This window comes from Nipponia nippon, unplaced genomic scaffold (genome assembly GCF_047370975.1).
Source record: "Nipponia nippon isolate SJK-2023a ecotype South Korea unplaced genomic scaffold, ASM4737097v1 scaffold_10, whole genome shotgun sequence".
Lineage (NCBI taxonomy): Eukaryota > Metazoa > Chordata > Aves > Pelecaniformes > Threskiornithidae > Nipponia > Nipponia nippon.
The window spans coordinates 21,948,703-21,976,533 of record NW_028262291.1 but is presented as its reverse complement, the minus strand read 5'-3'; the positions used below and the strand labels follow the sequence as shown (position 1 = coordinate 21,976,533).

General features: G+C 38.6%; 2 protein-coding genes across 6 annotated transcripts in view; one reads left to right on the top strand and one right to left on the bottom strand.

Annotated features, from left to right (window-relative positions):
- PDHX (pyruvate dehydrogenase complex component X) overlaps window positions 1-5,377 on the bottom strand; it is a 71,284-nt gene extending 65,907 nt beyond the window's left edge. For 3 of the 5 annotated variants that reach the window (XM_087745938.1, XM_087745937.1, XM_009464027.2), the window contains exon 1: window positions 5,115-5,377. In XM_087745938.1, the coding sequence (XP_087602064.1) occupies window positions 5,115-5,256 (142 nt within the window). In that variant the 5' untranslated portion in view covers window positions 5,257-5,377. The remainder of the gene's footprint in view (window positions 1-5,114) is intronic. The other 2 variants (XM_087745940.1, XM_087745939.1) reach the window with 1 other exon arrangement.
- Window positions 5,378-5,680: 303 nt separating this feature from the next.
- APIP (APAF1 interacting protein) lies at window positions 5,681-27,062 on the top strand. Its single transcript, XM_087745941.1, has 8 exons — window positions 5,681-5,853; window positions 11,247-11,347; window positions 14,456-14,504; window positions 15,803-15,920; window positions 17,020-17,155; window positions 19,730-19,897; window positions 20,414-20,536; window positions 21,773-27,062. Exons 1-7 carry the CDS (start codon window positions 5,818-5,820, stop codon window positions 20,511-20,513), a joined length of 708 nt encoding a protein of 235 aa, XP_087602067.1. The 5' UTR covers window positions 5,681-5,817; the 3' UTR covers window positions 20,514-20,536; window positions 21,773-27,062.
- Window positions 27,063-27,831: the final 769 nt, after the last annotated feature.

The following is a 27,831-nucleotide window of genomic DNA, read 5'->3' as shown; positions in this document are numbered from 1 at the left end:
TAACCCAAAACATTCTATGGTTTTTTTAAAAATGTGAAATGGAAACATTGTAGCAAACCTCTAACAACCTCAGCAGCCATCAATGACCTTGACATCTGAAATGCATCAAGAGCAGAAAGCAAGTTATTTATTCCCCAAAGTCCCAAGGACAGCAATGCAATCAGGATCATGCTCCCCAAAACACCTGAACTGTGGAAATGAGCTCAGTGTATCCATGGGTCATGTTCTTAGAAGACCACATGAGGAAATATACATGTGTCTCAGTCTTTCCATGGTACTTAAATGCTTCTCAGTTTAATATTACTCATTACTGTAATGCTTAGAAATGTATCCAGACAATGCTCCTTATAACACTGGCAACTCCATCTGAATTACCTCCAAGGATGTCTTTAAGAAGTTTCTTCTTGCAACCTCTCATCTTGGACCAATACACAGAAAAATGAATTATGTTAACAATGTATATTATTCTGTGAATGCCTACCTGTGTTTATTTACCAAATCATGTTTTGTCTAAGATCATTTTTCAAATACTACAAATTAAAGCAAGAGTTCACAGTTTTCTTTACACTATATATGTTCACTCAAAAAAATATTTACAGATAACAGCAAATAGAAAATAATACCTTACAGGATACAAAGAAGTGTTCTGTTTCATTTGTCTAACTTGACAAGTCAACTTTGACAATCAAAACATGACTTCGAAGTCATATCCCACAAATATCTAGGAATATCTAGAACTAGTAGACATACTTCACTGAAGAAAAGTGAAAGCATTCCACATTTCTAATGAGGAAAAAAGTTAATTTTTAAACATGGTGTTTCTCATGTTTTACTTCAGTGAAGAGTTACTTGATCCATTTCCCAGAACATGCTCCATACTTTGGCATAAATACAAAATTGAACAACAAATTTGTGCCACTGTAACATCTTCCCTTTCATGTTATGAGCAACTACCACAAAACATACTGTCCATTCTGGTCCTTTGATCAAGTTAGGAGAGAAGATCCAGCAGCAAGTACACAAATTATTACTAAAAAAGTAATAAATTATCAAGTCATTTTTAAATTGGGCTATCTAGGGAAGAGCTTTATTTTTAGAAATAATGTTGATAACATGGATAGCCATAGCAGCAAAAAAGTAGACAAAGTATACCAACAAATTGCTTTACTTCTATTACTTTACTTTGCACAGAACTTCCTTTTCCTTCTCGCTTATATGTGGCCTGATCTGAACTATGAAGAATTATACAACAAAATTATAGTTACAGCATCCTTTACAGCAATACACAAGAAAAGATTTCAGTAACAGACTTGGCAATGCTGTGGCACTGATTTAAAAACTCAATTTCTAATTACTTTCAGTTGTCTGGAGGTCAGATGCAGTCAAGTTCACTGAAAAGCTTCCTAGAGAACACACTTATTAACATTACTTAGATGCTTTAAAGGAATTTCATAGCTACAAAATCAAACTGCTTTTTAAACAAGAAAAGCATTTCTTCTCTACAATATATCACAAATCTGATTTTGCAAGGCAGTACAATGATTGCATTTTGAATGGGGCCAATTCAGGGAAAAAGTTTTAAGCCATGCATGACTGCCTCTTATTCCACATTAACTTAATATCTATCCATGACACAACCAAAAGGAGCTGATCAGTCTTCTGCCCCAATTGATCATGTTCACGCCTTTATTCATACTACCAGTAGTACTAATACTCATGATGCTGCGTAGTTATCCAGACTAGGGAATGGATTTTGCTGAAAGTTAACCTGATCGCAAAAACAAATACAATTTAAGTCAGGTTAGCTTCCTGATCTGGCTCATCATACAGCAGTATGAACAAAAATCAACATCCAAAATGGACAGGGGGAACTAGGACAGAATTTAAGTTGAGTTAAAGCAACTGCGGAACTACAATCCAAGTGCTTATGCAAAGGAAAGGGAAAAATTAGGTGCACTTCAGCTCCATTTTCTCCACTCCTTTCTCTTCCTCCACACTCACCAACTATCCATTCCTTGTGCGTTCATTTAATGCTCAAGCATAAAGATGCATATGTTCAGAGAAGTTCAGTAGTGTTGCAATTAAGAGCCTTGTTCAGCAACAGATACACAAGAACAGTAGCTACAACAGTCTCTTTTCAAAGCTATTTTAGTCACTTTTCAGTTAATGACTATACACATGGAAAAAACAAGCTTAAACGTGTCTCTCAAAAAAGGCAATCTTACAATGAACAATTCCCTTCACCAGATAACGTTTTCCCTCATCAAATGAAAAAACATGCTAGTAAAAGGAGTCATTGCATTTATGTAGGTTAGTTGCACTGTACAGGCAGTCCTTACAAGCACTCTGGGAAGTAAATATAGTTGCTTTTTCATTATGGGTAAGCAAAAAGTTCTGGCAATTCACACAATCTCAAAGACAGAGCTTACCAGCATAATAGAATTTAGAGCCATGAGCATATGAAACTTCAGAACTCCGAGTCATCATCCATTAATTCTACTGCTATCAACAGTAACTGTGTTATTACGTATCAATTATCTGAATAAAAAAGGAGGAAGACTTAAAAAAACTTCATATAAACAGTAGCTGCTATTTTAAAGAAAACCCTCTATGTATCCATGAGAATTTGTTCTTGGTGACACAATTAAGAATCAAGTTGAATCTGGGCACGTTTGTCTCCTTCCTTCTCCATGAAGAGATCCAATGCATATTTAGGCTGTGTATCAAATAGACTGAAGAGCAGGGCTTTAAGAGAAGAGCAGATCAGTAGACCTCTATAACTACAATCCGAGAATCCTATTGACAGTGTATTTTGTCCTTAAACTTATTCAGCATAACACAGGTTCATTGCCTCTTTTTGACCTCCTTTGATATAGAAACAGCTACAGCATTGTCAAACCAAAAAAACTGCAATGAACTGAAGACAAATGCTTTCATGTGCCCCACCAGAGAGATATTTCATGACTTCCTAAGCCATACTCTAGTCAGAGAATTTACTCCCACCTGACAATAAGATTAAGAAACATAAAAAACAAAGAAAAGTTGACAGACCTCTAACATAAAAGTTCATTCTATTTTTCTTCCTTCCTTGTAACCAACAAGCTAGGAATTCAATTCTGAAATAATTGTTTTGACTATGCAAAATGACTTTCTCCCTCCTCTACCACCACTACAGAGGGACAGAAACACATAGAGAAGCAAAAAACTGAAGTGACACAACAAAACTAGATTCATCATGAACCAATACTTCAAATGGTGGCATTTTCAGAAACAGAAAAGTGGAGAAATAAAACTAATGCTAAAATAAAACTGACTTTAAATTCTCAAACTAGAAACCAAGAGTGAGTTTTATGTCTAAAAGAGCTGTATTTTACCAGAGAAGTTATGACTTTTCTCCTTCTTTTCATTTTAGAGGCTACAATAGACAACTAAGAAAAATAGTGTCACTGAGATATGCACCACATTGAAAAGCAGTAAGGAATACTAAGAGGGTTCAAAAGAACAAATCCATGAGGAAAGACTGAACAAGCTAAAGGTGTGATATATCCACCTTAATACATAAAAGCTTACTGTAAGGAAGAAAAAAATTTCACTCATTTCCATTTCCAAAATTAATAATTTAACTCCAGCTATATAATAAATAAGCCTTTCTCACCATAAAGGTATAAAGTACTACAATAGATTGCCTGGGAGGACTGTAGACAAGAGGTCTTTAAGAAGTTAGATAATAAGACTAATGTAGAAATATCTAATCCTGCATTGGACAAAAAGATAAACATTATTTTATGAAGAAGGAAGCAATTTTTTTTCTAATAAAATTTGAAAATAAATAACATTTGTTTCAAGAACAGGGATAGCCTTCGCTATATCAGGCAGTTTTGCAAAGAAAGAGATTTTCATACTGCAAAGCAGCAAAGACAACCAGGAAAGAAGGGTGTACTGAGATTTAAAACAATGACTAACAAGTCTCTAAACTACTACTGAGTTTTATTGTAAAATGCATGTAGTTTTATTACACAAGGTTAGCAGCAGCTCACTTCTTTATAAATGCACTTAAAAAACAGAGTTTGGGCATTTTATGCTCAGTATCACACTAGTACCTAATAACAATGCACCTGATTATTGTTTAAATGTTTTACAAGTTGTAACTAACAGATCAAGTAGGGAATGAAAAGATCACATTTCATTCGAGCATCCAAAACTCCTCCCACACCTCTTAGAGACAGAGGAAAATATGAAAGTTAAGCAGAAGATCTGCCTGCTAATTCTGTAACAACAAACTCCTGAGAAGAGAAAAAGTATCTTGAAAGGCTGTTGCCATAACCTCATAGGCTGACTTCTAGGCAGCAACGCATGCTAGACATACAATTAATAAATTCAAACTCCGTTTCTCCTTTAAAAAAAAAAATTACATAAAATATAGCTTCCATGCTCTTCTCCAGCTACTTAAAACATTGTTTGTAGAATAAAAAGATGACAGAAAAGTGGTAGAATCTCCAAACATTGAAAAAAAACCACCAAAACAAAAAGCTTTCTCTGTCAGTACTTAACCATACTTACACCTAGAAAACATATAAGTATCTTCAGTTGTAAGCACTTTTTTCCTTATCCACAACAGAATATTTACATATTTGAAGGCCTAATCTCCCATCAATCTGTTTTCCTCCCTAGACTCCAATTCCTTCAGTTTTTTCTTAGTGATCACATTTTCTAGACCATTAATAATTCTCACACCTCTCTCCGAATTCTCTCCCATCAGCCCATACCCTTCCTGATGTACTTCCAGTACCTACAGAGACCAAACTAAACAGCACCCTACTAAACTAACCCATCTCCATAGCCTCTTATGCACTTCCCAATCGGTCGTTGCTACGCAGTCTCTCCTGCTAAGTACACCAACAGCCCTGCTCAGCCTTGCCACTCTACACACCTACCTGGTAACACCAAGCACTCATACCTGCCCACCACCTTTCACAGCCTTTACTTCTCCCCCAGCACCACCTACCCTCATCCCTTACTTAACGTCTCAGCTCCTCCACACACACCTGCAGCAGGCCCAACGGCACAGGCACGCAACTAACAACAAAGGGTGCAGGATCCAGCCCATCACTCACCCAGTAGCTCTCGGGTCCCGTGCAGATGCCTCCAGCCTCCCCGAGCGGGGAAAGGCACGCCAGCGCCCAGAGCTGGCCGCCCTCCCAGCATCAGCCTCACCACCGCTTTGCCCCCGCAGCTCAGCCACAAGGAAGCTGCCATCTTGCCTCTCCTCGCTTCCCTACCCTCCCCAGCGCTGGGGCTGTCTCTCTCACTGCCTGAGCAGAAAAAAAAAGCGGCACGCTTCCCCCCCCGCGGCCAAGCCGCCTCAGCGCGGAGGAGTGGCTTCACCAACACCCCCGGCCCTGCTGGCCACCTGCCTGCACCTGGCACAGCAGCACCAGCCGTGGGCGCTCAGGCCCTCGCCTGCTCGGGCCTGACTGTTTCTGTCGCCCCAGGTACGAGCAAATACCTGCCACAGACACACCCACACCTCTCTCAACCCTGCCTGCCTGCCCTCGGGGTGCGCCCACATTTACATTCCAGGTACTCCCGCTACTGGCCTTTTCCTTCTCTCATGATGAGGAGGGGGAAAGCTAGTCTCTCCATCCCACCCGGCCAGTCCGCCTCCGCCCGGGGCAGGCTCCGCGACGCCCTCCAGGGTATCGCTTGGGTCGATGCCCCCGCGCCAGAGATAGACGAGCGATAGACAGGCACCCGCGCGGCCCCCAAAAAGAAGTCCCCAAGAAAGGACCCTCCTGTACTCGCCATCCGACTAGCACTATGGCGGCAACCGAGAGCGACCACGATACGGCGCAGGTAATAATGAACCTCGAACACAGCACCTGCCCTTGAGGCCGCGTGGGCTTTAAAGGGGCGCAGGGCTTGGCGGCGGGGCGGGCGCACACGCCTCGTCCCGGCAGCGTCCCCTTTAAAAGCAGCCCGGCGGCGCGTGTTGTAGGGTTAGCTAACTCGTGCTGAGCGCCCCAGGATCCCCTTTCCTGCTGAGAGGGACTCCTGGAGGCCTAAGGTGGGACAGCGAATCGGCAATGGCCCTACCAGCGTGCCCCAGCCCTGCCGTGGCCGCCTGTGCCACCTATAATGCTGCTGACGGCCCCACGCTCTACCTGCGCTTTGCCCGCTGCCTGGCTAGGGGCACTTTGCATCAGCGGGTGCTCCAGGATAGCAGTTTGCAATTGCAGTTGTTGAGGCTATTCTTGTAATCTTAGTAATTAGCTAGTAACCTTCGTAGTTACTCATTAGCAGAGAGTATAGAGATGTCATGAAGTTTACTACACTTTCTAAAATGTTGCCAGCTGAGTCTGGCTGCAGTTACAGGACTTGTGGCCCTTTTTGTTTGTTTATTTATGGTAACTCTGGGGGGTTTTAGTTTGTTTTGGTTTTTTGCTGTGTTTGTTTGGGGTTTTTGTAGTTTAGTAACTGTTCACTACTATAAGTCATCGCAAACTGAACATGACTGAGCAGTGCTGCACTTCATCAGACATCGTGCTAGAGCGTTTGGGAGCTGGATGAGGCTCTGTGGTCAGATAATGTGGTCTGTCAGGAAAGATGGAAAGAATCTGCACAGTCAAAAAAACCAAAAAGGGGCAAATGGAGTTTTTTGTCTTAATATGTAAAATGTTGTCACAGAGATGAAAGGGAAAAATGTCTTCTTTATGTCCATAACTCTTTTGTAAGAGATAACAAGCTTAAGTTTCAGCAAGCAAGGTTTAGGTTAGGCATTAGGAAAATATTTCTAACCTGGGACAGTTAAACAGATTGCCTAAGGAGTTTGTGACTCACTGTCATTGGAGGTTTTAAAGATGAGGTTAAAGTAGGAGCTTCCAAACCTTGTTAAACTTGCCCCAGTCTGATGTCTCCATCACTTTATCTTCCCTGTCTCCTGCCTCAGAACTACTGCCACGGGGCCAGGAGACAATCTCGAGGGGCTCACAAAATCCCAGTTCCCCTTTGCTTAAGTCTTACAATCTTACTTTAGACCATCAGGGATCATTCAGTCTTCAACTTTAGAGTCACTGTGGTATTGGGGTGGGGGGAGAGAACAGTGACAATAGAACTTTTTTCTTAATGTTTCAGCAAAGGTATTGGTACTAAGTAACTACCTGCCTACCAGCTGTGGTATGTGCTACTTATTTTTTGCTTTTGTTCTCTTTATTCTGTCTGTGTTAACAGAATACCTCCCACTAATGTGGGTTCCTGCTGCTAAACTAATTTCTCTTGGAAATGTCCTTTCATGGGCATAAATGACTAAGCTGAGCAGTAGATCAACTAATCACTTCTCATTTTTAAAAAACTATTAAAGTTCTAATTGCTGCAATAAAAGAAAAAAATTCAAAACATAAAAAAGATACACCAGAAATGATCCATTTCAGTTGGAGGGCTGTGCTTGCTATAAAAATTGACAGTCTGAGGTTTTTAAGCAGAGTAGGAATCCTCACCACATTGCTTTCCTATCTCTTCCTTAAAATTATTTCTTTTTCTCACCTAAAACCCCTCCCTTTTGCATTATAGAATCCTTGTATGGTGCTGGAGGTGTAGAAAATAAGCTTTTTTTTAAAGGGTCAAGACATTATTTTTGCTACTTTGGTTTATTTGATCCATTTCTATGCTAAAGACAGATTTTAAACAGAAATCTATCAGCTTATTAACAGTACTTTTCTCACTTTATATATACAGTGTAGCACAAATCTGTTTGACCACATCAAACTTACCACTATGCAGCTATTCAAAGAAGCCACATCATACTACCTACCAGTATGAAATACTGGCAGTAGGATTTCGTCTATGTCGTCTTTGCTTATTTCTGAGGAAAATATATGATTTCTAAGCAATTAATGAAAGGGAGATGCATATTTCAGGCACTGTTTATTTACTATAATATCTTAAAATATCCACATTGTAGTTCAGTTTTAAACCTTTTGAAAATTATTCCCAAAACCTTTACAAATGTGTTTGTTCCACAAGTAGCCTGGGTCCACCTTGATTTCTGTTATATTAGATCCACATTGTTTTCTGGGTTTTTGGGTTGGGAGGTGGGTTTGTTTTTTAAATCATATTAGGTACAGCAATCTGAATAAAATAGGAAAACGCTGATTTTTCTTGAGCAACCACAGTCTTGCAGAATACAATAATAATTTTTTTTAAAGATTTGACTGCAGGAAATAGTCTAAATTTTCAGTGAATACTTTCAGTCAGGTTCTGTTCAGAAATTTATCAGCAAATTTGTTTTCAAAATACTAATTTAATGGATTGAAAAATTAGTCACTTCTTTTAGTTCATGGAAGTTTGTGGAGTTTTCCTTCATACCTAACAGCACGTAGAAACTTAAGCTAAGATGGTAACAGCATAGCAGCAAAGAAGCTAAATTGTGCATGTTAGCTGTATCAGAAAACTAGTGGGCCAGATCCTGAGTTGGAGATACGAAGGAAGACATAACCAATGGCATCTGTACTTCAACTTAAAAATCAAATTTAAAATTACTGCTAATTGAGATTTGACAAAGAGTAATCCTGTTGAGTTGCCTACTGCTTTCACAAATGTTCGCTCCCAGTCTTATTCCAGCAAGTACCCTTTTTTAGTTACAGAAAGAACTGTCATTTTTATTATCAGTAATTTTAAATATGAAATAGAGTCATATTTTTGTTTGGATAGTTTATGGTTATAATCAGTATTTACTGATCCTGGAAAAATACTGTTAAACTCTGAGGATAGATTTATAATCCTGGAATTCTTCAGAAGAATAGTCCAAATTCCTTGATTATATTTATTCTCATATGTTCTTGATGAAAGTAGCTTCTGAATTTGAACTTTTAAAAATTCTTTTTAACGATTTGAAGTGGTGAAAAGCACTGATGTTCTCTCATGAATATGAATTTTGCAGTAAATATCTATATTCATCAAACGGAAAATATGAAACAACTGTAGGAGTGTTATAATCTAGTTTTTTTGTGGCTGTGTACATTCAATAAATAATAGCAATATAAACCTGTTTAATGTAAGCTTATTCCATCAAAAGTAGAAGAGACATAATTTTTCTTTGAAATGAAAAATACAGGTGTAGTACATAGGTTAGAAATACACAGTGATGTCGTTTTGAATAAGAGTCAAAACAAGATACTGTGGGACTCAGTTTTGTGACAGGTGAATAGATAAAAATTACCTACAGCCATTAATTCTGTGTAAGTAAATCAGAACAACAAAATGGGGACCCATAACTTACACATACTATGCATTTTTTTTTTTGTATTTGTAAGCATACATAACATGCATTAATATTTTCAGATTCACAGTACATTTCAGAGTCATTAGTATTTGAGGAATGTTTAGTTAGAGTATACTTGATGTATATTACTATTTTCAGTGGCAAAGAACTGGAAAGGAGTGGTTTCATTTTCAGCTGTATGAATGGGGAAGATTTCAGACTTTTTCACTCTGAATGTAGGAGTTTGCTTATTTGACCTGGGGTCTTTTTTCTTCATGTACTCTTGTATATCCTGTTCTATTTGTTTCAGGTAATGTGAGGTTCATGGTGCTTTAACAATCTTAACTTCTTACATAAGTTTCTAGGAGTGCTGGTTAGCATCTTGTTTCTATCACTTGAAATGAATAAACAGACGATTTTTTAATATATTAAAAAGAGACTGTAAATAATAGAAACAAAATCAGGGCAGGCAGGAATAGCATCTGAACTGAATCCCAGTGCTTTACAGATGATCGTTTCAGAAACAGGTGCCATTGAAGAATATGGTGCTACACTATTAAGTTCAAGTGTGAAGTACTGGTCAGGCTTAATGCATATATAAAAAGAGTTACGTGAGAGTTGGGTGCAGTAGCAGGGGACTGTATTTGGTGAGCTAAGAGTTTAGCCTTCCTAAAACTGGTCCATTTTTCTGTTGAAAACAATGCAAGGAGCACATCTGTTGTGCTAAATTGCTGATTTCTTTCACACACCCATGTAAGAAACAAAACCAGCTGTATTACTGTGGTAATATAGGTGGAAATCTTGCCCCATCCCAGGGAGATTAATTGATGTAAATAAAATTACTGCTCTATTTCTCTACTGTTTAATTCCTTACTTAATGGGTTCAGTTATATCAGGATCTTTGTGAAAGCACATACAATTTTTATTTTACACTGGTAAATGGGGGAAGACTTTGGCTTTTTATTCTCTCAGATGAGCTAAAAGAAATACTCAAGACAACATGCAAATGCATAAATTCAGGCACACAACATGAATTAAAGTAGCATCTCACAGTTTTCTCTGTGTATACTGGTTATATTTCTCATGTAAATGATTCCAACATTCAAAATTTTTAATTTTCCAATGTAGTACTCACTTATCAAAGACTGCTGCCTGTTAGGTACAGTTTTTGTTAGTTTTATATATTCAGTGCAGAGTAATGTTTAGGATTTCCAATAAATAGTTTTGGCCTATACTGTAAAGCCATTCTGTTTTAGATTAACTATGAATGAATCTTTGACACTACAGATACCTTTGGTTAATAGATAGTTATATTTATTGATGTAATGAACAATGGAATATGGAAAAAATGAAGAACTTTTTTTCCTTCTGAAAGAAATATTAAATAATGCAGTTTGCCTTCTGGCTAAACTGCATGTGAGGTAACCTCACATTGTAGAAATGTAGGTATGTGAAGTTCATCAGATAATTTGCCTATGTTTTCTATGGTATTTTTGACTGCTATGTAAAAATATATAACAGAACTAATAAAGTCTGTTCTACTGAAATTTGTAAATCACGCAAAATAAAGCTACAGAAAACTGATTCAATGGGAAAAGTTATTAGTTGAGCTTTTCAAAATGAATAATGTTAGATGCATTTATTTTTCTTTTTTTATGGCAATAGTCTATGACTTAATCTCACTGGTGTAATACCTGTGGGCCACTGCACTCAAATAGATTTGAGATGAGACCTTTCCTGTGAAGGATAATCAGACATGCATTTTATTTGGGAGTTTTGTTTGTTTGTTTCAAGTTGTGAATGACCCCTGCAAAGTGTAAAGGGCATTGTGCAAACACACAGTCATTTTGTAACTGAAGTTCGTAAGCATAAATTAGACTGTTTTACTGCAGTATGAGAGTACAACCTCTTTAAACTCAATTTCAGAATTGAAATTCTAGGTTGTGATGTTTCTGATGGTTTTTAATTTATTTCTTTAATTTATTTTTAGGAGAAGTTACATCCAAGAAATCTTATCCCAGAGCTTTGTAGACTGTTTTATGGTTTAGGCTGGGTAACAGGAACCGGTGGAGGAATCAGCTTGAAACATGGGTAAGTAAAGATTGAAGAGAGAAAGAATGTGATGGTTAGAGAGGGTGGCTGTGTTTAGTAGTTGGTGAGGGTATTTCAGATCCATGACAAATGTTTGAAAGTCAATAGTGAGCAAGAAGGCAGAGGCGGAAATGAACAGTACACCAAATTTAACCATATAGAAGAGAGGTGGCTACTCTGAATTAATCATTGCAGTCCCTTCAATGGAGAGAGCCAACTTCAGAGAGTGACTTTTTTTCTCTCCTTTTCCTATCTTTGTTTAAGGTAGATAAATTGTCTTTAAGGAACAATGCACTCTCCCTTTTGCATTTCATTGACTATGGAGTTTAGAGTCACTTACACCAGGCACACAGCTTTCAAATGCTTGTGGGTAGATGAGATGAATCCCACCCTAGACATTTGGCAGGCAAGACATTTCCTTTAAGAAGAAAATTCTGTTCTACTGAGATAATTTCTAAGGCGATATTCTTAACATATAATTAAAGCAGGACAGGTAACAGCAGAACAGATTTTGGTGTGTATCCACTATTAAGGAGCACCACTTTGCTTTTTAATTTGCTTGTCTCGTGTCCGTCCCCCCCCCGTCCCCGCCCCCCCCCCCCCGCCCCGTTCATACTTTCCGAGCTTTTAATGGAGACAGAGCTCCTCTCAGTGGCCACTGAAAAAAGAGAAGTCCTCATTCTGCAAAACACCGTGCACAGTGCCTGCATTTCTGTCCCCAGTCACAGGGTGTTGTGACACTCACATGAAAGTGTCTGACATCTCATTTTTCTGACATACACTTGCATGCAGACACAAACAGCCATTGCTATTCAAATATATGAGATATATATCTCTCTGAAGTAAAGCCTCTAAATGCTAATATTTGTGCGGTTCTAATGGCTTTGTGCATGTTGTTTCACTTCCCTGCTTGATTTTGCAAGCAAAGCAACAGCAATAATAGTAACGAGAGGAATGATAAGAGGGTTAAATCTTGTTTTTAAAGTTCTTTGTCAATGGAAAGATCTTTCTAACACTAATTTCTCATCAGTAGCTAAATCTAGCCTCATCATTTCTCTGCAATTCATGTTGGTTGTGGCAAGACAAATGGTGTCAACAGAGAATACACTAACATAGTAGTACAGTTTTCCTTAGCAGTTCTATAACTCGGTTGCTCAGACTACACCAAAACACATATTTGAGTTGGTACCAATATTGTCTGTGGTCTAGGAATAGTAATCTATGTGGCTGTATTGTTTTATACCTACAGTAACAGTAGCTATGTTTCAAAATTAATAGCTATGAGGCAGAGATCAGACTAGATTAGAATTGTTACATAGGAAATAGTGAAAGAACAATTGAAATTTGATTGAAATTCTAACAACTGGTCTTACCGGCTAATCCTAATCAGCATTACTCACTGTGCAGTTCATATCAACTACTCAAAATAAATATGCCAATTTGGATATGGGGTAGCATATTAAAAATGGATGTAGAATTCTTTGTCAGGTGTCCTATATTTCAAAGGCTGAATCTCATCATCAGATTTTCCCTTTGTGATTAGTTTCTAAAAAAGAAAAAAATTGGTTTTAAGAAAAAATGCATGTCTCTCCTTAGTAACCAGGTTACTACTTGATTCCTCGATATGCTGCACTCTTAATCATCTTGCTCATACAAAGGAATTAAGACTAAATTAATGCAATGTTGGCAGTTTTAATTCATGAATGTTAACAACTACAAATATGATAAAGCCACATTTTGATGTGCTTCACAGCTGTTTTACAACTATGAAGAGTACATCATCTTAAGAGTTGTATTTTTGGAAGAGTTAGAATCATGGAATCATAGAATCATTTAGTTTGGAAAAGACCCTTAATATCATCAAGTCCAACCATAAACCTAACACTGCCAAGTCCACTACTAAACCATGTCCCTAAGCGCCATGCCTAAACATCTTTTAAATACCTCCAAGGATGATGACTCAACCACTTCCCTGGGCACCCTGTTCCAATGCTTTCAGTGAAGAAATTTTTCCTAATATCCAATCTAAACCTCCCCTGGCCCATCTTGAGGCCATTTCCTCTCGTCCTGTCACTTCCTTCTTACTTAGGAAAAGAGACTGACCCCTACCTCACTACAACCTCCTTTCAGGTAGTTGCAGACAGCGATAAGGTCTCCTCTGAGCCTCCTTTTCTCCAGACTAAACAACCCCAGTTCCATCAGCTGCTCCTCGTAGGACTTGTTCTCTAGGCTCTTCACCAGCTTCATTGCTCTTCTGAGTGCTCTTGTCCAGAAATATAAAATCTCGTGGTCCTTAGGAAATATATCTGTAATTTGACAAATTGTTCACTAGATGTCTCTGTGCTCCTGAATTTAGTATGTTACTGTTGAAAGTGAATAGTGATTACAACTGAGAGAGATAATCTGGGGGTCTTTTTGCTATTATTGAAAATATTTCGGATACCGCCTTAAAACAATTTTAATTGAAGTCAATTTTTTATAGTCTTTATTCATGTAAACCTTGCAAGAAGTGAAGCACTTCTGCTTGAATTTCAGTCATTTAATTGCATTGAATTAGTGTTATCTTTTTACCGATACAAATAAATATCTAAATGCATTTAAAACCTAAACTACATAGTTATAGCAAAACCCAAAAGTGTTTACATTGTAGACTACTACAGATAATTAATATTGTTTATAGGCAGTCTGTGGATTTTTAAGTAATAGTTTTGTCACCTGTTTTGTCATAGATCAGTATCTGCTTGAAATTTCTCTTGTGCCATTTTTATTCTGAATTCTGGGGATTTGAGTTTGGAATTATTGCAGGGGGAGGCTGTGTGTTTTCCTTTGTAGGAAAAATAAGGCTGCACTCCTGTGTGTGTTTCAGATCTCTTGTCAAGTTGAAAGCATGGTTTTGTACCCCTGCAAGTTAGAGATTTCATATGCCCTTGTGTGATTCAGTTCTATTTTGAAAAACATCTACACGTCAATCTATGGAAGGAGCAAGAAACTTATTAAACTATGAGGGGCTAGATTTGCTATTTCCTTTTCAGTGGATCGAGAGCTCTATGCCCATGCAGTTGAATAACCCTGTGTTTATCAATTTTCCCTGTGTGTAACTTTTCTTAGGAATGAAATCTACATTGCTCCTTCAGGAGTCCAAAAGGAAAGAATACAGGTATGTTGAACTGTATTTTTACCTCAGAGCTCCTCTTGAGATGGATGAAGGTACCTTTGTTTACGGTTTCATTTTTCCTTGTGTAAAGTTAGAATCTTGTTATACTGTTGACTGCCTTATTGAAACAACTGAGGATTTCGCGTAGCACTCCACTATCATAGCAAGTGAACATGTGTTTCAGTGGCCAGTGTAGATTAGTCTTAATGATTTCTTTGCTTTAAATTAACACAGAAGACTGTAAGATTCGAACATTACTCAAGTCCATCTTTATTCTTTGTCAAGCTTGAATGACTTTATAGCTGTCTGGCTACTGTTTCAAGTTACATACGTAATTAAGCATTAACACCTCATCCCTATTTTCATTTGAGTGACTACACATCTTTGTCTTGATATTCTCAGTAAATAGATGGGTTCTCCCCATGAAAAGGTGGCCTTGTCTACCTGTCTCCTGTCAAAAAAAACCCCAAAATGTAAGTGGGGGGGAGAATGGTAAATAATAACTATTTTATATGACAGCAGAACCTCCCCCAGAATAGAATAATATGTGGAAAGGATTTGTTGTTTTGTAGATCTGAGGGTAAATACAATGAGAAGTGAAAAGAATCTCTTCACTGATAGAAACTTGGGGTTTTGCAGCCGTGGTCGCTGGGGATGTTAGCAAGTAAGGCAGGCAAAGGCATAACATGGGAAGACCTTTCTTTGCTAGCAGTAGCAGTGGATTGAGCACAATGAGTTAGGAAATCTCTTGCAACTGTATTTCCTGCTAATTTTCAAGAAAACCTTAAAGAAGAAAGTTCTATTGCTGCCCTGAACAATTCATTTGAGTAGCTGATTGATGCAAAAGTAACATTCATGTAAAGCTACTAAAAGCAAGGTTTAAAAAAAATAGTTCTACAAGTTAAATATATTATATGTAGGCTTAGTTCATGTCCTTTGTTGGTTCTTTAAGGGGGGAAGAAAAAGTACATCTACATTTCTTGTTTTGAATCAGTTACTACTTTTCCTTTTCATCTATTGTCTGTTATTTAGATACAGGCTATCTCCTTTCTGAGAAAATTTTAGTTTTACAAATATCTGCTTGGCAGCAGTCTGAATAAAAGAGTACCTAATATTAATTCACATTACACAATGTCAGTAAATACTATTAGAAGCTAGAATAAATGTGGTGTGTTACAACACTTTCACAAAGTTAAAGTCACATTCTATATTAATTATATGGTGTATATATTTGTCTCCCTAGAAGGAAAACAAAACTATTTGGGTCATCACAGGTCAAAATAATTCCTTCTTTCTTACAGCCAGAAGATATGTTTGTTTGTGACATGAACGAACAGGACATCAATGGTCCTCCACCACACAAAAAACTAAAGAAAAGCCAGTGCACGCCTCTTTTTATGAATGCCTACACTATGAGAGGTGCGTAGCAAATGTTTTTAGTTCAACAATGACTGAAACGTTGTGTATACACATCCACAAAATTGAAATTCAATACCATATTCTTTATACATGGAAGTTACAGTGAAATAAACATGAAACTATAAAATAAATCGATTTGCAAAGGAATATGTAAAATGGGAGGTAATCTGTAGTAACATCCTGTGAGTGTAATTTGCATTTTAATCCTCTCATGTAGCTATACCTGTGACCATCTTTTCGGCACTAATTTTTAGTGCAGTATATTAGTAGGTTGCGGGAGGAGCTGGGGGATTTACAGCAGTTTTATACCAGTATTTTTGCCTATTCGGCAGCTATTTTTTAGCTCCTTTTACAACTGTTGGCTGTGATCAAAGATTCTAAATTATGGATAGGTGAAAAAAGTATGAAACTTTTCTTTTGCAGGTGGACAGTAATAGAGAGCTTTTGCTGTTGTGTAAGATTTACATCTCTTACTTTAAAAAGGATTTAGTGGGTCTCTTCTGATCTTCCTGCACAAGAAGCTTACATGTGTACCTGAGGAAAACTCATTTCATATTTTTTGCAGCATTGCAAATTTATAAGTAAATTATAATTATTGTCTACCTGTCTTTCCATCGTGACAGAATAAGATAGCAATAAATATTTTTTCAGAGAATCAGTGAATAATAGAAGAAGAATACTAGCATAAAAAGAAAGTAAAAGTCTTTAAACTTCTGTTTCACAAATAAGTTTGGGAATTCTTTAGAATCTCAGAACTCTGATAAATTTAAAAGAGTTTCAGCCATTGCAGTATGTAAAGAAAGTACAAGTGGTGTTTCTCCTTAAATTTGTGCAAGTAGTTTCTCTCCTGGAATTTGTCACTAACTAAAAGTTAACACTAGTATCCTAAGACAATCCATAATTATCCTTTATAGATGAGTAATTATCTCATATCTTTATTTAGGTTGCTGTATATTTTTTCCTCTAATGCAGTAGATCGCCATTTGCTAAGATGCCTAGCCAAAGGAAATTAATCAAGTATGTGAATAAAATTTTCTTCATAGACACATTTTAAAATTAATTCTACAAATATATTTTTTTCTTCTTTTTCTGTTCTTAGGGGCAGGAGCAGTGATCCATACTCATTCTAAGGCTGCTGTTATGGCTACCCTTCTTTACCCAGGGAGTGAGTTTAGTATTACCCATCAGGAGATGATAAAAGGAATCCAGAAGTGTACTTCAGGAGGCTATTACCGGTACTTCTCTATATTTAAGAAATATGCTTTGATCATTTGTTTTCAGCAATATAAATAGATGACAAGTTGTTTGAGTTATGTGCGTTAAAGTGTGTAATATAAAGTATTAGGAATAAGAAGTAAAAAGGCCTCTGGAATAAATCAATCATTGGCTTTCCCTAAGAAGGTCTCAAGCCTATGGCAGAGATCTGAGATAAAATCTTGTAATGTCAAGTCTGTGGTCTGTTGAGCTACAGAAACAAACCAAATAAAGGGCTATGTCCTGACAAATATGGCAAGAACAGAAATAGATATGGCAAGAACATCTATACCATGTTAAACTGAAACTGGAGCCAACCAACACTAGGTTGGATTGATAACATACAAACTACATTTGGATGGACTTCACATATCACCTCCTGTGCTAGTTTAGGGCATGTTAAGAGAGCAGAGGATTTCAGATTTTACTTGACTGACTTTGAAAGAAAATTCAGAATAAACAGCTCATTAAAGGTAATGTTATTACTTTTCAAGGATGAGCTCTGAGGTAAGTGCTGAGTTATTCCAAATTATGTGTGATGGCTTGTTTTGAGGACTCCACCCACAGAGTGTTGAACTGGGATCCGCAAACAACATTTATATAATATGTGACAGATGAAAAATTTAAATACTAAATTATTTCCACTTTTTGATGTTAATTTTTGTAACTAACTATTGCCCTTTGGCAAGGGAGCAAGCCATATGTGTGGCATGTGATTTTACGCCCAGGCATATTTTATTCAGTTTTGGTTGACTTGCCAGCTTTACCTTCTTGTCAGTATTAGCGTTTGTATTTTTAATGTGGCAAGAGACACCCCTTATGTTGAATTGTCTAACAACACTGGTTTTAAAAAAATGCACAACAATTTTCTTTTTTGGATTTGCATTTCTCAAGCATTCCTAAATGTGAGTCAGGAGACCTATTGTTTATTGGGTTCCATATCTCTGAGTTGTCCTGTGTCATCCTGTTAATTTACCAGAAAAACTACAGAAATCAAAGCTCCAGATTACATGGTTCCTAAGTACATATTCGTCCATACTTCCACTGTCTTGCCTCACATGAGGCTCCCCATTGAATTCAAAAGAAATTCAATAGTACAGAATGGGATCTTTCAAAAAAAGGATTGACAATATATTGTTTCTAATTGCATAAACCTTTTCTGGAAGCTATCCGGGAAAATGCTACAAATAGGATAATCAGAAGTATTTGTTGGCCTCAATATGATCCCAGTGATGCCAGAATAGTTTTACCTTTGACTTCAGTAGAAGGAGAACTAGATCTGTAGTAAATAGCTTTGAAAGTCTCAGAGTGTTCCAAGATATTTTATATGAAGGTTTGTCTAAATGTAGGCTGCTTATATTTCAATAAAACTAAAGAGATATCAAGTATTTAACTCATTCAGAGTCTTGTTGGGGTTTTATAGATATTAGTTCTTGATAAAAAGCTTATGCTTATGATTAGGCATGAGTTATGGTATTTATACCTGCTTCCAAACTCACATCCAAGTAGAAAGCAGAACTTAGGAAACCAATCCCTTAGCTCATTTGGCCTCACTAGTAGCAAACACTCCAAATCTAATTTTAATGATCAGAATATGTAAGAGTCAAAGTAAACCTACAAAAAATGCTTAATTTTCTTCATTCACTATTTTTATAGACTCCTTTGGGAAAGCACTGAAAAGTGTAAGGGATGAGACTTCTAATTTTTTCAATATCTGATTTGAAGTACAAGCTGTATTTTTACCATTACTTTCTTGCTCTCTTTTGTAAAACTGAGTACTACTAGCATCCTCTCATGAAATATCTATGTGATCTCAATGATAAATCTGAACCTGAACTGGGGACTTGTTAAAACTAAACAAGTTTCTGCCAGTGTTAATTAAGGTTCAAACAATGCCAAATATCCCAGTCCTCCTTCAGAAGAAACTCTTAGGCAAGTTCCACTGAGTAACATGCATCATCTTGTCTTTGGAATTGAGGTTCTTAGGCTCTCTTAAGATCACATATAGCCCACCAATTACTCCATCACAGAGAATTTTTTTCATATGTTGGCTCTACTTTCTATTTATATGCCTTAGTAGGACAATCTTATTTCCAGGGGCTTTTTGGACTACCTAATTTTTTTTTTCTGCTCTTCAGCAAACAGCGTCATTTCCTTCTTCATGATGTGATTCTTTTAAATAATTTAATCTGAGATAAAGCTTGTAGGTGATGCCAATACAGGATGAAGAGAGTCTGAAAAAGTTGTAAAGGGACCCAACTACTAAGTGATATGTGAACAAACGGCTACACCTAATACCCTAAAGTGTTATTTTCTTTTTATGCCTCAAGTGGAGCTCAGGTATTGCCAGCATAGCATATGTTTGGGAGTGAGAGATGTTCCTGAGAGTTCTTATGTTACAGCATGACTCACAAGAGAAGCGTGTAAAATCGCTAGTGTTGAGAATTTGTTAACATGTTTACACAGTCAAAGAAGGATCTCTTTCTTTGGGAAAAGCTTCGTACATGCAAACACAATGTTTTGTTATAATACATAAACATTGATTTTTCTTTTAGATATGATGATACACTAGTGGTTCCCATTATTGAGAATACACCAGAAGAGAAGGATCTCAAGGAAAGAATGGCACATGCAGTGGAAAAATACCCAGACTCTTGTGCTGTATTGGTCAGACGTCACGGAGTTTATGTGTGGGGAGAAACATGGGAAAAAGCCAAAACAATGTGAGTACAATTCAGGAATATGCTATCTTTTGCCATTATACCTCAAAATCTTAATGACCTTAATGTCATGTGTATTTCCAACTCATGGACAATGATTCAGAACACTAAGTTCTGGCCTCACTGAATGTCTAGGGAGCTTTTGGGAATGGGTTCATCCATGATTCCTGTTGCCAACATTTTGCTTTCATATGGACGAGTCCCTCCTCATACAAAACCTGCAGTCAATCTCTGCTTTTATATGACACCTGCCAATACTGTTTGTGTAGTCTTCCCTAGTCCCATTTTTGGAATTTTCTTCTTCATTTGCTGATGGAAATGCAGCAAATCTGGATCATGCAGCAAAAATTCTGGGCACTTTCCATACTGCAGTAACGAAAATAAATGCTAGTAGAGCTGTCTAGTCAGACCATCGCATTGGTGATGTAAAGCTCAAGGAAGAAAACTATTAATTCTCATAAAACATGGTAAGGCTTGAGCCTTTCTTTACATTTCACTTTTTTTTTCTTTTAATTTTAGGTGTGAGTGTTATGATTACTTGTTTGATATCGCAGTGCAGATGAAGCAGCATGGGCTAGATCCTTCAAAACATCCAGCAGGAGAAAATGGGATCTTGTAAATGACAACAACATTTATATTCAGGTGTGAATTTATCTGTAGAGATGATCTGTTTGGAGGGAGAGTCTACAGATGACACCATCACCTCAGTCTGCTTTCCCACTCAGGAAACTTCAGTATTGCACGTCTCCCCCACTCTACTCCATTACCACTGCAATTGTATCCATGCCTGAAATAATGCTCCTTTACCACACAATGCAACAAAAAGATATGTATTAATAGTCAGGTATGCCCTGTGCATATTTTAACACCTATGTACACCATGGAGTGCAATTGCTTTTTAAAACTGAATCGTATCAAGCATTACCAGAAAAAGCCAATGGAGAAAAAAGACCCGAGCCTAGTAAGCTAATCTTTACAGAGATGCCTGAACACCCACTTTTGTTCTTCAGCTTGCAGGATCAGGTTTAATTTCAGTCCGTCTTGGTGGTATTACTTATATGGTGGATTGGTGTGTTTTTTTTTTTTTCCCTTCAGCAGAATTGGCTGGTTGCAATTTGATTAAGTTTCATTGATTACTGTCACCTGTTTACCTCATACAGCATACTACCATGACTTTCTGTTTTCTAATGTAGCAATGATCAATGTTTTAAGTTTTCATAACAAATATTTTAAAGTAAAAGCACATAGGTAATAGGATCAGGAAGTACTTTACATGAAGGATCCCTGAAACAATTCTCACATAAGCAATATACAGCTCGGTATGGCAACACACAGTGGTAGCGTAATGTTTCAGAGTCTGGGACACTTCTTCCTGAAAATCTAAGCAAGTTTAAAGATACCAGTACTGAGATTATAAAGGAGCTGCTAGGCCAAAGTGGTGGTCTGATTAAACAGGATGGGCTAACTTGTTGCACAGAGTTGGCCCATCAGATAATCCTCTCCACCCACCACGTTTGCATCAGAAGAGATGACAAATGGCCGCTTAGGCAGCGGGAGCCCAGAACAGACAGGTACTTGGATCATTAGCCTTTATGCCCACACTAGAGCAGTGGGACAGGAGGCTTGCTGTCAAGTGAGTCTCTGCATGAACAGGTATTTGGAGTGCTGCCACTGCATACAGTGATGAAGACACACTGCCTACCACACCTGTACAGAGCTACCTCAAGGCCTGCAAGAACCATTTTAAAATTGGTCCTCAGCCCCTGCAATTGAATAAGTTGGGCTAATGTAGTGGCATTAATATCCTTTTGCCCATTTCTTATGACTAAATGCCTAGTTTTACAATATTTTCACTTTTACTTTGATTCTTCTATACAGGTTTCTTACATGATGATGGGAGTTCCAAATTCCACCTCAGGCTGTTAAAACCAGAAGGGGGTGCTGCTATACTCGGCTGATTGACAGATGTTAGCAGTCAGTTTTGACTGTTAAACACATCCAAGAAGAAAAGGAGAGTTAAAACAAAACAAAAAAAATGCTGAACAATCATTGCTATTTATGAATCCTGTCAAATGCTATAGTAGGAGGAATGAAAATTCAGATGCAGAAAAAAGATTTTGAAAAAAGCTATGGAGAACTAATGTGACATTTTGTTTGCGTGCTTTAAAAATCCATATTTCAACAACTTGCATTTGTTGATCCTGCTCTATTGCTACATCATTTAACTTCTTTTAGGTCTCCATTTCTGAAAGTTATAGTAGCTTTTATTCTTGGGGAAAAAAAGTGAGAATGACCCCTTAATTAGAAGTTAGGTATGAAGTTTAAAGCATTGTTTGAACTGTTGATTCGTTCATGCTGTGTAAGTAGTTGTTTGTTTTTTTTTTTTTAAATTAAGCCTGTAACATATGTATTTTTAAATTCTCTTAATTGTCATTATAGAATCATAGATTGTTAAGGTTGGAAAAGACCCTTAAGATCATCAAGTCCAACCGTTTACCTAGCACTACCAAGTCCACCACTAAACCATGTATGCGAGCACCACGTCTACCCGTCTTTTAAATACCTCCAGGGATGGAGACTCAACCACTGCCCTGGGCAGCCTGTTGCAATGCCTGACTGCCCTTTCAGTGAAGTAGTTTTTCATAATATCCAATCTAAACCTCCCCTGGCGCAGCTTGAGGCCGTTTCCTCTCATCCTATCACTTGTTACTTGGGAGAAGAGACTGACCCCCACCTCGCTACAACCTCCTTTCAGGTAGTTGAGAGCAGTAAGGTCTCCCCTCAGCCTCCTTTTCTCCAAACTAAGCAACCCCAGCTCCCTCAGCCGCTCCTCATAAGACTTGTGCTCTAGACCCTTCACCAGCTTCGTTGCCCTTCTTTGGACACACTCCAGCACCTCAATGCCCTCCTTGTAGTGAGGGGCCCAAAACTGAACACAGTATCTGAGCTGCAGCCTCACCAGTACTGAGTACAGGGGCACTGTCACCTCCTTGGTCCTGCTGGCCACGCTATTCTTGATACAAGCCAGGATGCCATTGGCCTTCTTGGCCACCTGAGTACACTGCTGGCTCATGTTCAGGCGGCTGTCAACCAACACCCCCAGGTCCTTCTCTGCCAGGCAGCTCTCCAGCCACTCTTCCCCCAGCCTGCACTGTTGCGTGGTGGTGTTGTGAGCGAAGTGCAGGACCCAGCACTTAGCCTTGTTGAATCTCATACAGTTGGCCCCAGCCCAACGATCCAGCCTGTCCAGGTCCCTCTGCAGGGCCTTCCTACCCTCCAGCAGATCGACACTTCCACCCAACTTGCTGTCATCTGCAACATTACTGAGGGCGCACTCAATCCCCTCATCCAGATCATCAATGAAGATACTGAACAGGACCGCCCCAACACTGAGCCCTGGGGAGCACCACTCGTGAGTGGCCGCCAACTGGCTTTGACTCCATTCACCACCACTCTCTGGGCTCGGCCATCCAGCCAGTTTTTAACCCAGCGCAGAGTGCACTTATCCAAGCCGTAAGCAGCCAACTTCTCCAGGAGAATGCTGTGGGAGACAGTGTCAAAGGCCTTACTAAAGTCCAAGTAGACAACACCCGCAGCCTTCCCTTCATCCACTAAGCAGGTCACCTTGTCATAGAAGGAGACCAGGTTAGTGAAGCAGGACTTCCCTTTCATAAACCCATGCTGGCTGAGCCTGATCCCCTGGTTGTCCCACACGTGCCGTGTAATGGCACTCAAGATGATCTGCTCCATGACCTTTCCCAGGACCAAGGTCAGGCTGACAGGCCTGTAGTTCCCCAGATCCTCCTTCTGACCCTTCTTGTAGAGGTGCATCACATTTGCTAACTTCCAGTCAGCTGGGACCTGCTCGGTTGACCAGGACTGCTGGTAAATGATGGAGAGTGGCTTGGCAAGCTCCTCCACCAGGTCCCTCAGTATCCTTGGGTGGATCCCGTCTGGCCCCGTGGACTTGTGAGCATTCAGGTGGAGGAGCAGGTCGGTGGCTGCCACCTCTTTGACAACTGACGCTTCATTCTGCATCCTATCTCCATCTCCCAGCTCAGGGGCCTGAAAACCCCAAGGATGACCAGTCTGACTATTAAAGACTGAGGCAAAGAAGACATTAAGTACCTCAGCCTTCTCCTCATCCTTTGTGGCAATGTTTCCCTCCGCATCCAACAATGGATGGAGTAGTACTCATTACTCCTCCGCATACAACAAATGAGTAGTAGTACTCATTATAATGAGTAGGAAACATAATTTTATAGCGTGCATTTGGAAGTTGTTACTGAGAGACTGCTCTGGGTCTTGTCTGTTTTTTACCTCTTTAAATTCATTCATTTTCAATAAGATTTTGTTTGTTACAACTTTAAAATAGCTTTTTATGACCTATGATTAGCCAGCCTAAGGTAGATTTAATCAAACTGCTCATTAAAATATAGTCTCACATATTTATGTATCTTGGTGTCTTCTGTCAAAATCTCCTGGAATGGCCCCCAAGTGGCATCAGTCTAAGCCTTGATTGACCAACTTTCTGATTGAGTATTGAGACTCTAGTCCCAAGGGTGAATTGAGACAGGGCAAGTACCAATTGACCTTGTTTTCTGCTAGAGGCCATGCATTCCCATCACTTCCCCTTGCATCATCTCTGGCACTTTTTTGAGCTTCTGTGAGGTGAATTAACTCTTCAGCCTAAGAGAAAACTACTGTGGGAGTCAGGGGAAGAAAGTTATTATATTGTTTCCTAATAAGCCACTGGTAAAACATTGAAGCAACTCAGAGATGGGTCCAAAGAGAACCAGAGCTGGGGCAAAAGAGGAGATGGCTGAAGACAGAGATGGCAGACAAACACTTCCCCCATTTCATGCAGATGACTTTTCAGACTTACTCGGCTACTTGTGAACAGGCATTTGCTGTGGATGTTCTGAAGAGTTCAGAAAGAACTGAAATCTGTGGAAAGTATTCTGCTAAACCAAGAAATCGGGAAGAAACTTCTTATATTTTTCACCCATTAATGAGCATTGGCTTTTCTTTAGTTATGTATGTCAGACTACTGATTATAGCACAAGATATGTTGTTGGTCTCTCTAGTTGCTGGTAATTGCATTGTGCTGAACTTACAGAAAAAACATCCTGCTTTGGCTTGGTAGGTATTCGTGTCCCCACATAACAGTTTGCCACTGGGCTCAGACAAAACTCATATACAGTAAGGCATCATGGTATAAGCCAAGCGCCTGCTGACCTGATCCAACCTGCTGAGCACCGGCTGTTTCTAAGCACTAAGATGCGTTCACCTGTGCCATGACAGCTTGGTGTAGCCACCAGAGTTGTTGCTTCTATGCTGCCAGTTTGTCAGCAACCAGATCCCTCTTATCTCCACATCCTCATAGTAGCTACAGCGCTGTCTGTCTGTGCTGCACAGGAGACCATGTTCAGCATCTGCTGCTATCCGACCACCAGGAGCTGTCAAAGATGACATCAAGACCTCCACTGATGAAGTTACCACTCCACAGGAATGATTCATTAGAGAACAATCTGCCATCAGAAACTCGCTGAGTATTTATCTACCAAGACAACATACCCTCACCTCTCTAGCATGCTTCAAATTTTCTCTACAGGAAGTACCTAAGCTTTGCTTTCAAATTTTCCTGTTCCTGTCAGTCAGATATCAACTGTTAGGATATTAGGAAAAGGCTTTTCACCCAGAGGGTGGTGGAGCACTGGAACAGGCTACCCTGGGAGGTAGTCACGGCACCAAGCCTGACAATATTCACAAAGCATTTAGACAACGCCCTCAGACATGTGGTGTGAATTTTGGGGTTGTCCTCTGCAGGGTCAGGAGTTGGACTTGATGATCCTTGTGGGTCCCTTCCAACTCAGGACACTATGATTCTATGATTCTGTGAACTGAAGAGTTGTTACAGGAATTGCCATATAGTTCAGATAGGCCTCTCTTTTTCCCCTCATGATTGGACTGCAAGACTTGCCGGCGTCAATTACAGTGAATTTAATTGAACAAAATCTTTACCATTCTATTCTTACATTAAAGGAATAACCATATTTAGTTCTTTTCTGGATTTCCTTACACATTTTAGGAACATGAGAATAGAATTGACTGTTTTGTGGTTTATGCCATTGACTTTATTTCTGAACTCCCTTCCCAAACACTTGTGCTACCCGATTCTTAAAATTCGTAGAGAGTAGTGGTGCTATGCTGACAGACTGTCAGGTTTCATTAAGATCTGTGTCTTGTGATGGTTAGGCATGTTTGTCCTTCCCTACTGTACGTAGGCTTGTACCTGCAGCGTGCAACCTTTCAACCTTAGGGGGAGGGTGACCTTGATTATTGTGAAATAGTAGTTATCGCTAAGTTACTGCAGATTGTTGACTATATGTTTATTGATACATTTTTTCATTATTAGACACTTGTTTGTCAGTGGCAAATATTTTGCAGTGACTCCACATCTTGTGAGTGTATGTGGATTGCAGTAAGAACTTGGGTGAAAAATGATATTTTTTAGATCAGAGAGTGACTTTGGACAGGCTGCATACTCCTCTGCTCCACTTAAGCACAAAACACATCTGTAAGTATTTTCAAGATTTCAGAGGTGCAACTGTCATGAAGCGAAAGCAGATTGTATTTCCTTTAGCTTTTCTTCCCTATGGGGCACGCTAACGAAAATACTTCTTGATGTTACAATCCACGTAGTCTTGAAATCTAGTCGCCACCTGTTGATTATGACCTTTAATTCTTTATTTAAACTGCTAGAACTGCTAGATTTCTGCAAAAAGTAAATTCCTGTGGTATTCTGATGATGCCGTCAGAATAGGACATAATTGTATCATTCCATAATACTGATGTTTTGTAAGGATAAAAATGATTTTACACTTGGTGTTGTTTTGTTCTGCATGTATAATGACAAACTACAAAAGAACACTCACAAGGAGAGGTATTTTTTGCCAAATATGTTCCTCTGGGGTCATGTTAATTACAAATACTCACTTCCTCATCCAGCTACAATGTGCCACTCCATAGCCTTTCTAAAATCTGTGTGAAATATCAAATTTCTATAGTAGTAATTAAGTAGTTAAGTTCCTTCATATAGGATTCTGAGATGCTCAGAGTCCCATTCAATGGTATGGAAATGAGCTAAATACACTCTTCTCATGTCTGTTTGTGTGTGAGCTCTCAAAAAGAAATCAATGACTTCGCAGCTTTGGTGGCTTCATAAACTTGTGAAATGATTAGTGTTTCCCAGTGTTCAGAAAGCTCTTACAGTTCAGATCCAATTATGTAGAACAAAAATATGAAAATTTCCCATATGATTTAAAGCTTCTAAACTCCCATCATTTTTAAGTCCAGATCATTTTCTGATGTGAATTGTAGGCTAATAAGCCAACTAGATATTTTTATATGTTTGCAGCAGAGACTTGATCTCCATCGAAGCCGATTATGATAGGCTTATGTAAAAATGACATAATTCCCATTTCAAGTGGGTCATCCAAAATACTAATTAAGTTCCAGTATTTCCCAGTAAAAGTCATTTCCTAGCAAACATCCTACTTGCTTTCCAAGAAGGAAATAAAACTGCAGAATACATTAAGAAACAGAGCTCTAACTTACGGTAAGCAGTTATGATTGCAATATAGGTCCTCTAGTGAATGCTGTAATGCCTGAACAACCCGCATCCTATTTCCTTTAACTCTGAAATCATCATTTAAAAATTAACATCTAAAAAAGCCCATTGACTAGTGAAACAATACAAATAAACCGGTAGCCTTCCTCTAAATTCTTTTTTGATACACTTTTTGGCAAATATGTCTGTAACAATTTTTTGCCATTTTACAGAAGATGGCAAACTGGCAAAAAAACTCTAGAGCACTTTAGATGGCTTACTTCTGCATCAAGGAACAGAAGAAAATATATAGTTTGATATTAAT

Excerpts from the sequence above, each read along its gene's own strand:
- APIP (XM_087745941.1), top strand. The coding sequence starts at position 5,818 with ATGGCGGCAACCGAGAGCGACCACGATACGGCGCAG. Across the intron at positions 11,348-14,455 it reads GGAATCAGCTTGAAACATGG|GAATGAAATCTACATTGCTC; the intron begins GTAAGTAAAGAT and ends AACTTTTCTTAG. Across the intron at positions 15,921-17,019 it reads GAATGCCTACACTATGAGAG|GGGCAGGAGCAGTGATCCAT; the intron begins GTGCGTAGCAAA and ends TTCTGTTCTTAG.